At 35.1% G+C, this 16,277-nt stretch overlaps 1 protein-coding gene across 2 annotated transcripts in view; it reads left to right on the plus strand.

Moving 5' to 3' along the window:
- The first annotated feature begins 4,326 nt into the window (after positions 1-4,326).
- Positions 4,327-16,277, plus strand: part of LOC135223878 (protein Star-like) — a 40,840-nt gene continuing 28,889 nt past the window's right edge. Inside the window, exons 1-2 of one of the 2 annotated variants that reach the window (XM_064262786.1) lie at positions 4,327-4,534; positions 7,828-7,978. In XM_064262786.1, coding sequence (XP_064118856.1) covers positions 7,852-7,978 — 127 coding nt within the window. In that variant the 5' untranslated portion in view covers positions 4,327-4,534; positions 7,828-7,851. The remainder of the gene's footprint in view (positions 4,535-7,827; positions 7,979-16,277) is intronic. The other variant, XM_064262785.1, reaches the window with a different exon arrangement.

Consider the following 16,277-nt stretch of genomic DNA (forward strand, 5'->3'; position numbering starts at 1 on the left):
CAATGATATTCAAAACCACTGTTTTATTATTTATTATTATTTTTTTTTTTGTTTTTTTTTTTGCGTCTCACGAAGTGACGAATCTCTCTCTCTCTCTCTCTCTCTCTCTCTCGTCTCTCTCTCTCTCGTCTCATATATATATATATATATATATATATATATATATATATATATATATATATATATCTATATATATATATATATATATATATATATATATATATATATATATATAATAGCGTTCCAAGGTATGGCGGTTACTAGTAACTCGAAAAATAGAAGACTTGTAGGAGGAAGTGCATCTCAGGTGGTCCTTAAAATACATTTATTGCAACGTTTCAAAACACAAAGGTTTCATTTTCAAGCTGTAAAGACATAAAACAATAAAAATTAACATTAAAAGCGCTAAATTATTACAAATAAAAGACATAATACATATAACAAAACAAGATAAAAAAAGAAAAAATAATAAACTAGTTAGCAGAACAAACCATCAAGAGAGAAAGGAAGGACAGAAGTCAGAAGGAACAGACCAGAAATGACCGGTAACAGCTCACGTTAGGTAAAGAGTTGTCGAGGAAGACTGCTAAGTGTTCAATTGAGGAACAAGCTGTTTAATAAACAAGGACTCCAGAATTGTCAGTAGTTTGCCATTCGGTGCCCGTCCCAATATTTCAAAATCTTTGTATTGTATATTCTGCTTGCATTTATTGGCGTGATGTCTGATATTAGAAAATTCAGGATTAGCAAGTTTGTTACCAGTTCTATAGCTAACGCCCTTATGACAATCAATTCTGACCCTCAGTAACCTCTGTGTGGATCCCACGTAGGTCCCCAGATTACATCTAGGGCAATTAAACTTGTACACAACACATGAGGTCATCAAAGGGTCAAGTTTATCCTTGAATTTAAACAAACTACCTAAACTGAGTGGGTTTGTTGGGATGATATTAAATCTAATAGCATTATGTATGGACTTCCTAAAACACACAAAGAAGGCCTTCCCATCAGACCTATACTAGCGTCATATGATACCCCGAATTACAGTAGCTAAGTTCCTTGTTCCCTTGCTTTCCCCATTGACAGAAAATGAATATAACATCAAAAATTCCTTCAACTTCAAAGAAGCCATACTTAGCCAGGACTCAGGCCTCTTTATGGTCAGTTATGACGTTGAGTCTCTGTTTACCAATGTACCTGTGAATGAGACTTTTGAAATTATTATTAAGAAACTCTTTCCTGAAACTGACTCCCTTTTTTATAATTTTAATAAGTCTGATTTTAAGAAATTATTGCAACTGGCAGTGCAGGACACTGCCTTAATTTTTAATAATAATTGTTACACTCAAATCGATTGTATGGCTATGGATTCTCCATTAGGGCCCATATTTGCAGGCATTTTTATGTGCTCCCTGGGGGAGCATTTTTTAGACACCTGTCCTTTGAGTTACCATCCGCTATTCTACAAAAGGTACGTTGACGATACCTTCGCGCTTTTTAAATCCAAGTACGACGCTGAAAGGTTTCTTCATTTCATTAATAGGGCACACCCAAATATAAAATTTACTATGGAATGCGAAAGTGATAATAAACTACCATTCTTAGATGTTTTAGTCTTACGACATATGATCATTTAATACTTCAGTTTACAGGAAGAGAACTTTTAACAGGATTAGGTTCAAATTTTTATAGTCACTTTTTTATGGTTTTAAATTAAATTCTTTATCCACATTACTTCATCGTGCCTTCTCATTGACATCTAGTTGGGAATTTTTTCACGAAGAAATCAACTTTTTACGTCAATATTTTACCAACAATTATTTTCCCGCTACACTTTTTCACAGGTATGTTTGTAACTTCTTAAAAACGGCTTTTACTTTATCCTCCCAAAAGTCTCCTTACCTACTGTGCCTAAGCTTCCATTTTATGCAAATGTACCTTTAATCCATGACAAAAATTTCTACGATGACTAAGAAAACTCATATTTGATTATATACCAGCTATTAGATTTAATATCATCCCTACAAACCCACTCAGTTTAGGTAGTTTGTTTAAATTCAAGGATAAACTTGACCCTTTGATGACCTCATGTGTTGTGTACAAGTTTAATTGCCCTAGATGTAATCTGGGGACCTACGTTGGATCCACACAGAGGTTACTGAGGGTCAGAATTGATTGTCATAAGGGCGTTAGCTATAGAACTGGTAACAAACTTGCTAATCCTGAATTTTCTAATATCAGACATCACGCCAATAAATGCAAGCAGAATATACAATACAAAGATTTTGAAATATTGGGGGGGACGGCACCGAATGGCAAACTACTGACAATTCTGGAGTCCTTGTTTATTAAACAGCTTATTCCTCAATTGAACACTTAGCAGTCTTCCTCGACAACTCTTTACCTAACGTGAGCTGTTACCGGTCATTTCTGGTTTGTTCCTTCTGACTTCTGTCCATCCTTTCTCTCTTGATGGTTTGTTCTGCTAACTAGTTTTTATTTATTTTTTTTATCTTGTTTTGTTATAATGTATTGTCTTTTATCTGTAATTTAGCGCTTTTAATGTTAATTTTATTGTTTTATGTCTTTACAGCTTGAAAATGAAACCTTTGTGTTTTGAAACGTTGCAATGAATGTATTTTAAGGACCACCTGAGATGTGTACTTTCTCCTACAAGTCTTCTATATATATATATATATATATATATATATATATATATATATATATATGTTGTGTGTGTGTGTGTGTGTGTGTGTGTGTGTGTGTGTATATATATATAAAACTGTATAACGATAATATGGAACGTTATGCACATATAAATAAAGAGAAAATCCACGAGGCAAAGAGAAACGATGGCATTCTGCAGCCTTTCGACTTCTTGTCCTTTACCTAGTAGACGGAAGAAATGTAAAAATAACTTAAAAAGAATCTCGTATAAACGACAGATGTGGTACCTGGAATCCAACACAACTGAAGAATTAGTAGAGTCTGGAGTTTGTCTTTAAATGAAGTCATAGTGTCCTTACGAGAATATACTCAGTTCATATTAGTAATAAGAGACTCTTTTATTAAGAAACTGTTTGCTATTACTGATAAATTAACTGCCTCGATTTGTCAAAAGAGAACTCATTGACTTGTAAGTAATTTAATTGAGAGATGAAATGAGTACCTAATTCCCACAACTGTTGTGACGTCACTGTTCACTTGCGGTCCTGTAGAAGTACACAAGCTGGCCCATCTTCCCATAGCGGTTATTTGTGAGACAGCACCTGGTTAAAACGTGTGTTCGATTGAAGATAATGTGAAAAGGTATGGTATTATTACAAGTTTTAAGTGCACTTAAAAATAATTTAGTTTAGGGAATCAATTATTTCATTTTTTTCACATTTAAATTTTGAGTGTGTTCTGTTTTTAATTCTTTTGGAATGTTTTTATATATATATTCTGTGTGTTTACTATTTTCTTAGTGTTGTTACATTTGTTATACTTTTTCACATTTTTTTGGTTAGTATATATTTTTGCATTCACAATTGGTTTTATTAACTTAGGTGTTTTTTAGTGATTTAACATTGCATACTTGATTAAATTCAACACTTGTGAGTTGATTTGCATTTACTTCGAGTTCTTTTCAAATTTTAATTGTTGCTTAACAGTCTTAATTCTAATTTGAATGAATTTTGTTTAATAATTAATTTAAGATTTAATTAAACTTTGTGTTGTTTTCAAGTAATAGTAAATTTCCCTGTGATTGTGGATCTGTCTTATAAATAATGAATTTGAAAATAAATTTTTTGGTATCTAAAATTTTTATAATAGTGTTTCATTTATTGACAATCAGTGATAGAATTAAACTAAGTAGAAACATAGGGTGGTAATTGTGTTGTTTTCCTTCAATTTTACTGACGTGAGTTAGAACAGGGAAATAGTTGAAATACTTAAACTTTTAAAGTTGTTTTGGGGTGATGCCCTTTTATCACTTAAATCTCATATAAGATTACCTCACACCTGTCTTAATGATCTTAGTCTGACTTCTTGCACGATTAATAAGTGTTTAAAGTATCACTGTTGCCCTTAGAGTAATCAATCGTATTTTCTCTGTGATGAAGGTTCAGGTGTCTGGCTGTGTGCGCGTGTGTGTACTTTTTTTAAAGAAATATTATTCCATAAAATTCGAAACGTGAAAGACTTTGAATTCTCAATCACAGCGCTGCATCATTCGACGAACAAAGCTCACGAGAGTTCCACTGTTAATTCGACTAACGGCGTCAAAGAGGACGTGGCACTCCTCTCTTTTTTGTTCCACCTGGTGGGTTCTGGCACTCCTCTCTTTTTTGTTCCACCTGGTGGGTTCTGGCACTCCACACCAACACTTGCCTCCGCGTCCTGGATAAACGGCGACTCACTGAGCCATTCTCACTCATTCTGTCAGTCAAGCGTTGCAACGCAGTTCAAGACGGACGGAATTCCGTTGTCGCCCTCAGACTACATCGGCGGATTTGCAGCTGTCATAGCTGGACTTCGTACGCACTGAACGGTGAGAGGCGTTCTCCTTTATAAGGTCTTGGAACTTGTGTCAATACTTAGGGATACAGAAATGCATGCAAGTGCGGCAGCACACATAAAGATACTGCAAGCGCGCGCGCACACACACACATATGTATATGCAGGATCTACTGGTCAATTTTTTACCAGATGTAACTGTAATACCTGCAATGCCCTCTTAACTTCTTGAAATCTTTGCTCTTGAACTTGGATCTTCACGCTTTGTAGTGACAAGCGTACCCAATTAAGAGCACAGAATTCAAGAAGTTAAGAGGGAATTGTGGCTATTACAATTATATATATATGTATATATATATATATATATATATGTATGTGTATGATATATATATATATATATATATATATATATATAATATATATAACTGAATCACGAAAGTTTGGAATGTGATAAACTGCATAAATAAAGGTATATTATATATATATATATATATATATATATATATATATATATATATATATATATATATAACTGAATCACGAAAGTTTGGAATGTGATAAATGCATAAATAAAGGTATAAGCCACGTTCCTTCGTGGCTTATAACAGTGCATATATGTGTATATATATATATATATATATATATATATATATATATACGTATATATATAATATATAATATATATATATATATATATATATATATATAAATAATCGTGAAAATTGAAGGCGGGTCTATCAACCATTAGACATCAGTCGGTGCAAGGTGAAGGGCATTCCTTTATTCCCATTATATGTACTTTTATTGTCGCGACGTTACAAGACAAAAGTCCCATTATCAAGCTAAAGAAAGATAAAACAAAAGTTAAAATCACAAACTCGGAATACAAATTAAAAATCGTTAGTTATAGAACAGTTGTCCAATTAACTAATCCTGAGTTTTCATGTATACGCGAAAATACAAACAAATGTAAACATGACATGAATAACAAAGATTTTAAAATTATAGGACAATCCCCTAACGAACAGCATTTAACTATTTTAGATTCACTCTTCATTAAACAACTTGTTTCGCAGTTAAACACCCAGTCTTCCTCAACACCTCTGTATCTCTCGTAAGTTCAAGTCGAAGCTGACCCGGCCCGAATTGTCACTCTGTCTATGCTTTCAGCACCTTATGGTATTGACTCCTCCCTACTCTTGTACTTGTTGTTTCATATTTGTAAACTTTTTAAACTTTTAATTTGTATTCCGAGTTTGTGATTTTAACTTTTGTTTTATCTTTCTTTGGCTTGATAATGGGACTTCTGTCTGGTAACGCCGCGACAATAAAAGGGGATAAAGGATTGTCGTTCACCTTGCACCGACTGATTTATAATTAATATATATATATATATATATATATATATATATATATATATATATATATATATATGTATGTGTGTGTGTGTATATAATCAGTGTGTTATTTTAAACATACAACGTTGTTCTAAATTACGTATCTTTCCAAAGTATCACACCAGCACAAGTGAAAAACCAGGCATTAGAGAGAGAGAGAGAGAGAGAGAGAGAGAGAGCGTAAGCATTATGATTTATAGGAAGTATTTAGGCGCCAAACCAGCTAAACCAAATCCCCAATATTCACAACTGTTAGCGATTCACAAGTGTAGCACCAGTGTGATTTAAACGCGCGCGCGCGCACACATGATTTGTAGAACATTTTAGAGAGAGAACTGCCAGTTCAGGAATCGCTCTCATTAGAACTGACAATGAGGTACCTAGGAGCTCACAACTATTTTCCGCAGACTAGCCTATTATTATTATTATTATTATTATTATTATTATTATTATTATTATTATTATTATTATTATTATTATTATTATATTATTATTATTATTATTAATCAGAAGATGAACCCTATTCATATGGAACAAGTCCCCCCAATAGGGGTCGCTGTCATGAAATTCAAGCTTCCATAGAATATTAAGGTACTCATAAGGAAGAAGTACAAAAAGAGATGAAATAAATGAATAAATAGATTAACAAATGTATTAAAATGCGAGGAGAGTATAAGCTTACACGGAGTACGCACACTTTGTAAGCTAATTTTCGTAAGGTATTGCGGATCGAAGCTTACTACACACTATTCACACTGTGTAAGCTTCTAAACGTGTGGACGTGTGTATCGAAGCCACCACAGAGTATTTCCTACAAGATACTTCGTACCTTACGGACTTAAAATATTCTAGTAACAAATATATATATATATATATATATATATATATATATATATATATATATCTATATATATATATATATATATATATATATATATATATATATATATATATATATATATATGAACAGTTTTCCTTGAATTATGAATCGGAAGACATCACAAGTCCATGAAATGAATGAATAAATTAACGCCGGTCACTTACACACTTGCAAGGTTACAATGACTGTCCCCGGTTAAATTTAGTACCTTGAGAGAGAGAGAGAGAGAGAGAGAGAGAGATATTTTGCAACAGACTACATTTCAATTCAAAACATTCTTTAAATACTGATGGAGGGTTCCTTATAATAACTGGAGAGAGAGAGAGAGAGAGAGAGAGAGAGAGAGAGAGATTGCTGCAACCTATACATTCTGTTTTAAAAGGTTTCATAACAATATCTGAATCTCATCCAGCACCGTTTAAGTCAAACGTGATCAGATCGGAAAAGAAAGATAAGTTTCACAAACTCGACTTCGTTTAATTCAGGTTTTCTTCTTCTTCTTCTTCTTCGTTTTCTTCTTCTTCTTCTTCCAACTAATAGTAGGTCAGAAATCATACGAGTGCTTTCCCCGTGACTGGCAAATTAGAAAAGAAATGTTCGGTAAGTAAATATTATGAGAGTGATTTCTGCCAAGACGTCTCATAAATCTGGTCCTTCTTGAATTGATGAGCTGTTTTAAAAAGAAATTAACTTACCAAGGTGTTCGTAGACTAATAACCTATTAGATCAGTCCTCCTGTTCCTCCTCCCAACCCCTTCCCCCACCACCTCTCTCTCTCTCTCTCTCTCTCTCTCTTTCGACCTGAATATGAAGGCCATGACTTTCGCAACACCTGCAATCAGACCACAGACGTTTTGACGGCCATTCTTGTTTCCATAAATCAATCACTCTTTTTCAAAGACACTTCCCCCTTCCTCTGAATACATATAGCAATAAGCAAAGCACTCGTTGTTCAGTTTGTGTTCCATCCTTTGGAAGTTCTCCTTTTTTTTTCACACGACATTTCACTCACTTGCATCCAACGGCCAATTCCCCGCTTTCTTTTCGCAGGTAAATCGTTCCATCTCGTCGAGGATGTTGAGACTCTCGCCCAAGACGACCAGATTCCTCGGTGGCTTCGCAACTGCAGCTGCTATCTTCGCCATCTCTTACGGCTACTATGGCTACAGGAACAATGCCCGGCCCTACGTGAAGACACAAGGTAATACAGCACTTACAATCCACTCTATATACTATTGACGCTACAATCTTTTCTTTCCCAGCGTCGATGACCTAAGTTGTTGTGACGCCATGTGAAAATGTACATTAATTAATCATCATCGTCATCTTTTATTACAAGTATTTATTTTTTTCACATTTATGGCTTGAAATTCACGTATGTCACTCCTGTTAGTTTTCTGAAATGAAAACCATCGTGCTGGCTTTGTCTGTCCGTCCGCACACCTTTTTTCTGTCCGTCCCCAGATCTTGAAACTGGGGCTAGAGAGCTACAAATTGGTATGTTGATCATCATCCACCCTCCAGTCATCGAACATAGCAAATTGCAGCCCTCTAGTCTCAGTAGTTTCTATTTTATTTAGAGTTAGCCATACTCGTGCGTCTGGCAACGATATAAGCCAGGCCAACACCGGGCCGCATATTTTCCAAGTCTGGAAGAGTTTAGAGATGGGGAAAATTAGTACCAATCAAAGCGCGTAGAGGTGATCCATGACGTCACAAACCACGCCTTTTAGCTACACTCGGTCTCATAGACATTACTGCCAGTCACAGTCCGAAGAAAATCTTCCCCATTTCACAATTTACGGCTTGTATATGACCTATACATTTTAGTGAGATACATCAAAACATAATGCAACGCTAATTCAACAAACAATATATTCTTCACATGAGATACGCCGTGAGATATATTATGCGTTATTGGCTTCTCCCTCTTAGTAATATTGCTCAGTCCCTCTTAATTCCTGCTCACAAAGTGATATTTACTGCATGAGTAATATTTTCATCGCAAGTGGCTCAATTATATACTTGAACATGCGTGTTTAAAGCCATTCAGAAAGAGTTGCGATAACACATGGAATGAATAAAAAATATACAGGAAGGTAAAATTAATGGCATGGTAAAAATGATGGTATATGACCTGTAATTAGCACTACAGACTACAGACAGGAGGCCAAGAACTCGCAGCACTTCTACTCCCATCAAGAATCTTAGACTTTGAAAGTGACCGTTTTAAAAGCATGGAACATGGAACGTTTTTCAGGCGTTACTGCCTGTTGTTTCAGACTATAAAAAAGGGTATTATGTACAGAACTAGAATAATAATTGCCTTATGCTTGAAAGAAATGTGGAGGATACAGTTTTGATGACAAATTTATGTACCCCGTAGGGCGTAGGGGGATAGTGCCGACAGTACACCTCATTCGGTGCAATGCAGGCATTACTTAAGGTTCTTTGCCGCGTCCCTGCGGTGCCTAGCTGCAACTGCTTTCATTTATTCTACTGTTGCCTCCATTCATATTTTCTTTCTTCCAATCTTATTGTCCCCCTCCCTCCTGTTTTAACAAAGTGTTTTTCTAGTGCAACGTCGAGGTTTTCCCTTCCTAAAAGTGTTTCTGTAAACACCTTTCAAATTTTTCCTTTTTACTGTCAACCCTTTCCAAATTTTTCTGTTTCAGCGCTGAATGGCCTTAGTTGCCCCAGTGCTTAGCATAAGCCAAAAATCCTATGCAAAAAAAAAGAAAAATATTTATGCATTTAATTTAAGGCATACATTTTGACCATTGAGTGTGAGCTTGGATGAAAATAGTCGTATACTCATATACTACCGTTATCCTAGCTTTAATTGTTACGTGCTTTAATAATTTGCATAAAATTTTTTTTCTGTTGAAAGAGAGTTTGACAAAAAAAGTGTCATCCATATTTACTTTAAAGCATATCGCAGTTCTAATAAATTTATGCATCAATTCTGCTCTAGTTCAGGTTAGTAAAAAGTCTACTGTAACTCTGTAAATAGGTTGTATTCTGTACTCCTATAATTGCTAAACGTATTACATACTAATGAAATACTCATTTTGATTCTTTGCACACAATGAATGACAAGTACGAAAAAGGTTTGCTAAGAATATTAAATAATTAAATCATCAGTGTTTTCTTTGTACACAATGAATTTTAAGCAAAAATCCGTAAGGGCTTGCTAAAAATATCCAATACTGAAATTTTTTATTACACTTTTTATTTTGTTTGTACCCATGTATGAAAAGTAAAAAATCAAAAGGCAAAAATTTTCAATAAAAAACTTTTTATACATTTGCACACAATGAATGACAAGGACCATCAGGTAAGGACATCTGGAAGGTTGTTTTATGAAACGGATCCACCCTCAAAAAGGCAATTTTTTTACTACAGCTTATCACGTACACCTTAAAAAAACAACCGTATTCAGATTAGCTACTGACAGGATGAGTTTGTCACGGAACTATATTTGGTTACATTAGGCTAACTTATCACCAAACAACAATACCATAGGTTTCCTAAGGGCACAATAGCTTGGAAATAATTAAAAATAATGAATGAAGCTGAAACTGTGCCCCTGTAAATTGTACGGACTATATCAGTCTGATTTCTGTTCATGGCCTAGTTATGACAAGAATATTGCTTTTATACAATGCACAGTAATGTGCATTACTACGAAATAGCATATGTCAATAGAAATCCGAAGTGTAAGCCTACTCCCTCTCTATTTTCCCCTACATTTTTTACCAATCTTTTAATTGTTTGCTTTCATCTCCAATGAGTTATCGCAACTCTTTATAATTGGCTTTAAAAAATGCATTTTCAAGTATATAATTTTAGAATTCGACATGTGAAAATATTATTTACCTAGAGGGAGAAGCAAATAAACGCATAATATAATTTCACGGGGTGTATCTCATTTGAAGAAATATCTTGTATTTAAACTTAGTGTTTGCATTATGTTTAGATATATCTGACTAAAATGTATATGTCATACAAGCCGTAAGCTGAAATTGAGAAGAAAGTATTTCTTTCGCATCGTGACTTGGCTGCATTAATGGGATATAGGACTGAGGAAAGGAGCTAAAAGGCGTGGCTTGTGACGTCATGGATCAGCTCCACGCGCTTCGATTGGTCCTAATTTTCCCCATCCCTAAACTCTTCCAGACTTGGGAAATATGCTACCACCGGGTGGGCCGTGGTTAAAATTTAATGGGCCACGGCTTATACAGCGGCTTATACCGAGAACACCCAAACAGATCTGTTTCAGGTGGCCATGATTATAAGATGCACAGAAAACTTGATTATGCCGAAGAAACTTCGGAGCAGATTTCAATTGTTTCTTTTATTCTTAACGTGACTCACTATAACATATGTTATCTCTTTATCATGTGTCTAGGCTTATAGCACCGCACGTACTTGAAGGCACACTTTCTGTCGAACTCATTAAAAAAAAATAAGTACAGGGAGGAAGCATCATCCTTACTAAGTTTCCTAAGTAGGAGTTTGACTGAGAAAATACGATAGCTAGCAGAGGACTCTCTGGGGAGGAGCATTGTGAGTTTAGAACAAGAAGTCAGTCAGAAATAGATTTTTTTTTTTTTTTTTTTTTTTTTTTTTTTTTTTTTTTTTTTTTTTTTACATAATTGATGAGAGAACTCATGTGATGTGGTGAGGGTGTGTGACGTAGCAAAAAAAGGTGACTTTTGGGAGAAGAATCACGAGTCTTTGTGACGAAAGTGAAGCTCGTATAAGAACAGGAGAGTGATGGTTTGCTGTCAAAGTCGGTCTAATAGAAGGGTGTGTTGTATGGATTGTCTTCTGAACAGTTTTATAGACTTTAGAAAGAGGGAAGAACCCATCAGCAAAAACAGTTTTAATGCATATGTATACATGCATACGCACAAACACAGACACACTCTAGACTCGACACAGGTGAGAGCTGACGAGACCAATAACATACATAATCACCGCAATTATCCAACGATGTCTATTCGCTTCGACACCTGCAGAGTCCAAGGTGAGGTTGCTTCACCAAAAGTCCTCATTCACCAGTGATCAGGATGAAAAATTGCCAGTCAAAATTCGTGGTTTTGTCCTCCAAATTATTGTGCTTTCATGGGACACTGAAATGAATACACAAGATAATTACATGCGCACATGAATATAAATTCTTGTTAGGTTCCCGGTTTCTTCACAATGTTTATTTATATGCGTGTCTCTATAAAGCCTAAGAACAAAGCGTGAGGATATCGAGAACTATGTATCTGTGTGTGTGTGTGTGTGTATATATATATATATCTATAGATATATATATATATATATATATATATATATATTATATATATCCATATATATATATATATATATAATATATATATATATATATATATATATATATATATATATATACTTGAAACGAAACACTTCGATAGAATTATCTTAAGTATCAATATGACAAGGAAATGGAAGTAAAACAAATAAAAAAAAAATTCCATCAGATTTCCTTAGAAATTTGATAAGATAAGCTTCCCCCGCCCGCCCCCCCCCCCCGTTCCCCCCCCCTATAATCTCATAAGAGGTTACATCTATACATCTACTCTCATGAGGAAACCCAAATGTTAAAATTCTCCATAAAACGCCATTTTCCCCCGGAACAAAGCTTTTCCATTGCTTGATGTTATTACAGGTACTTTTTATCGTATCCTTTTATCATCGTCTCACAGCCAGGGAGCAGAGGTTCTTTTTATTGCTTAATTTTATTAGAAGTATTTTTTATCTGTTTTTTATCATCGTCTTACAGCCAGGGAGCAGAGGTTTTTTTTACTGATTAATCTTAGTAGTTTTTCTTTTATATTTTTTTATCATCGTCTCTCAGACTGTGGGCAGTTTTTTTTTATCTATTGCTTAATTTTATTACAGTTTTTTTTTATCATCGTCTCACAGACTGTGAGCAGAGTTTTTTTTTTTTTTTTTTTCTATTGCTTCATGTTATTATAGTTTTTTTTTCCAGGTATTCCTGACTCGAATAAATATAAAACATTTTTAGGTATTTCAATAAACACCTTTATTTATTTATTTATTTATTTGCAGACATTCCCTTTTCGTTCTTGGCGGCAGTTAATCCAAAAGCCTGAAATTTTGGATTCTATATCTTGCTTGAGTTTATATTTGGAATAACTTAGGATATCACTTAAAATCACAATCTTTATAGGTCACAAACTTTTATTTCTTTTTTTTTCGGATAGTTTCTTGTCCGTTCTTGGCAAAAGTTAATTCAAAGGCTAAAACTTTGGATTATATTTCCTGTTTGAGGCTTTCTTTGAAATAACTTCCTCAGCGTCGACTTTACAGACTACACCATATAAACAGCGAATCATTTTTTTAAACCATTTGATCAAAAACATACAGTCTAATATAGTAGATTCACATCAACCGTGCATTTGATGTCTAGGCCAGTCCCTTACGACGCTCCTCATTGGCTGTTGATAAGCCAGTCGCAGGGCTGGAAACTCTCAGTCTCTCTATAGAGTTCACATGGGCAAGATGTATGTTCCATCTCTCCTGAGGAATAAGTCTTTGAAAAGTACCCCTCAGGAGAGGTGGAAAATACATCCTGCTCATGTGAACTTTCCAGAGAGACTGAGAGTTTCCAGCCCTGTGATTGGCTTATCAACAGCCAATGAGGAGCGTCGTAAGGGACTGGCCTAGACATCAGTTGCGGCCGATGTGAATCTACTATAGTCCCGTTCCTACAAGCTACGTTATGTAGCGGGGATGGAACGTAGGAATACAGAGTTTAGGTCAAAGGCCAAGCGCTGGGACCTATGAGGTCATTCAGTGCTGGAAGGGGAAGGTGTAACCCGAGAAAAATCTCGCAGTTGCACTATGAAATAATGATTATGAGAGGGTGGAGAGCAAGGTGGAGGAAAGATACTATGAATGGACGTACAGTAAAAGGAACGAAAGGGGTTGCAGCAGCTAAGGACCGAAGGGGCACTGAAAAGAACCTTTAGTAATGCATACAGGCACCATGTGAGGTGCACTGGCGCCACTAAGCCCCCACCCCCCATCTCATTGTCGACACTTGAAAGCTTTTGTCTGAACAATGTGCAAACACAACTTACTGGTTCGGTTAACCAGGGGAACTGGCAAAACACAAAACACCTGTGAACATCAAAAGCTGATTATTCTAGCAACAGCTACTCTGGAACAACTCATTTACTTGTCTGCTTATATATATATATATAATATATATATATATATATCTATATTATATATATTTATTTTTAATTTATATGTATAGGTATATATATATATATATATATATATATAGATATATATATAAATTTCTTCTGTAAACACAGGATACGTCTCAAGTATAAAACGCCAATGAAAACACTCTGGTTTAAGGCTAAGGACTACATTTAGGCAGACTAACTTCCACCTTTATCGAGTAGTGAATGACAGAAGGAGTTACATAGGCGAAATATATTGGTGGGAGATATGCCCTTGGTGATGCCCCGAGGTCACACGCTATGCTGACGTTGGTTCTGTTAATTGTCTTAATCCTCTTCAATCGTTGCCTTAAGGAATATTGTCTATTGGTCAGGAGTTCAGGTTCGGCCATTGGAAAGGTTGATCTTATTATCTTGTTGTTTTATCAATGCAGATTCTACCATCTGACATTTGCATCGACAGCTTGTCTTGTATAGAATTCGGGATGAGTTCCGATCCATGGTATGGTTCGTGTTATTTATATGATGGAAAATTGCCGAACTATGTTGTCCATATCTAACTGATCATTTATGTTGAGTTATTCTTTCTGAGAGAGATTTTCCTATGAAACCCCAGTATGACATCACAATTCCTACAGGGGATTTCATAAACTCCTAAGTCTTAGGAAACTGGTTTCTGCCAAGCTGCTAATTACGGGATTTCCCTAGTGCATTCAGATAAGTGAAGATGAAGGGGTTGGGTTATGGATAAATTGCTAACGCCCTGGCCTCTCACTTGAAAGGCTTGGGCTCAGTCCCAATGTGAGTCAGAAATTCATTTCTGTGAAACACGTTCCCATGACTTCATTTTCAATATATATATATATATATATATATATATATATATATATATAGATATATATATATATATATATATATATCTCTATATATATATATATATATATATACAATATATTATTAACCACAGTGTTATATGTGAGTTTAGGAAGGTAAAGAGCAAGTTAATAGGGTAAGATACGACTAAATACAACGAAGTTTGGTTAGTAAGTCTTACTAGTGTCATGGAAAAGATAAGAGTTTTTATATGACTGGTTTATGAGTTTGTGAAAATGTTGTATAATGCATAAATATTCGAATTTATTAATTGAATATGACACACACACACACCCCAATATATATATATATATATATATATGTATATATATATATATATATAATGTATATATATATATATATATATAATATATATATATATATATATATATGGGTGTGTGTGTGTGTGTGGTGTCATATTCTTAATAAATTCGAATATTTATGCATTATACAAACCATTTTCACAAAACTCATAAACCAGTCATATAAAAACTCTGATCATCTTTTTCCAAGGACACTAGTGAAGACCAGAGATTAAGACAGGTATCTGGGTACTGATAATTATTTGTTTGTTTGTTTTTGTTGTTTTTTGGATTTAGCTGACCTTGTGTCAGCACGGGCTCTTGCTCACAGAGCAGGCCCGTAAACTCAGGATGGTGAGAAGGTGGTAATGGTAGGATATGGTTCTTTATTTGGTGATAATGCGTGAGTTGATGAGTGTGATATTGAAAGAAACTTTTGATGGGTAAGGTTGTCCACCTTTTTAAACCCCTAAGGTGCCCTTCAGTAGTAGGAAAAGTGCAATAGTCGTGAGTGTTGGCAAGTCAGAGAGGCCAAACCAGATGAAAAGAAGGAAAGGTATGATCTGAGAAAAAAGATTGCTAGTCAGTTAGCTTGTGAGGTCCACAAAAACATTTTTCTTATTCCTTCCAATTCTGAGTGGGAAGTAGTGTGTGTTGTTTGATGCACGAGGCTGAAGGAATGCTGTGCATGAGGTAGGTAGTGATGAAGGATGGCAGAGTCGGGGCTTTTGCTTTTGGATGTTGGGTGATGTAGTTTGATGTTGGCTGTCTTTGTCAGTCATGCACTGGGTGGATTTTTTGTTTGTTATTCTGTGTTTTGTGGTTTGTTTTGAGTGGGATAGGGATGGCAGGGGGTGTGAGGGGTCTTGACTGATGTCCCCAAGATTCTGCTATTTAGGAGTGTTTTGCACCTACCTTGGTGGTGGTAGGAGCATAGAAGCCTGTAAGCTGTTGGGTGTTGTTTAGGATGTCTTTGTTATTTGAGTGACTGATTGTTGATCTCCCTTCATGACTTTGTCTTAGTTGTTGTGTTTCTGGGGCAGTGTAATATATAGTGTTCCAGTGGTTCTTCTGT

This window comes from Macrobrachium nipponense, chromosome 10 (assembly GCF_015104395.2).
Source record: "Macrobrachium nipponense isolate FS-2020 chromosome 10, ASM1510439v2, whole genome shotgun sequence".
NCBI lineage: Eukaryota > Metazoa > Arthropoda > Malacostraca > Decapoda > Palaemonidae > Macrobrachium > Macrobrachium nipponense.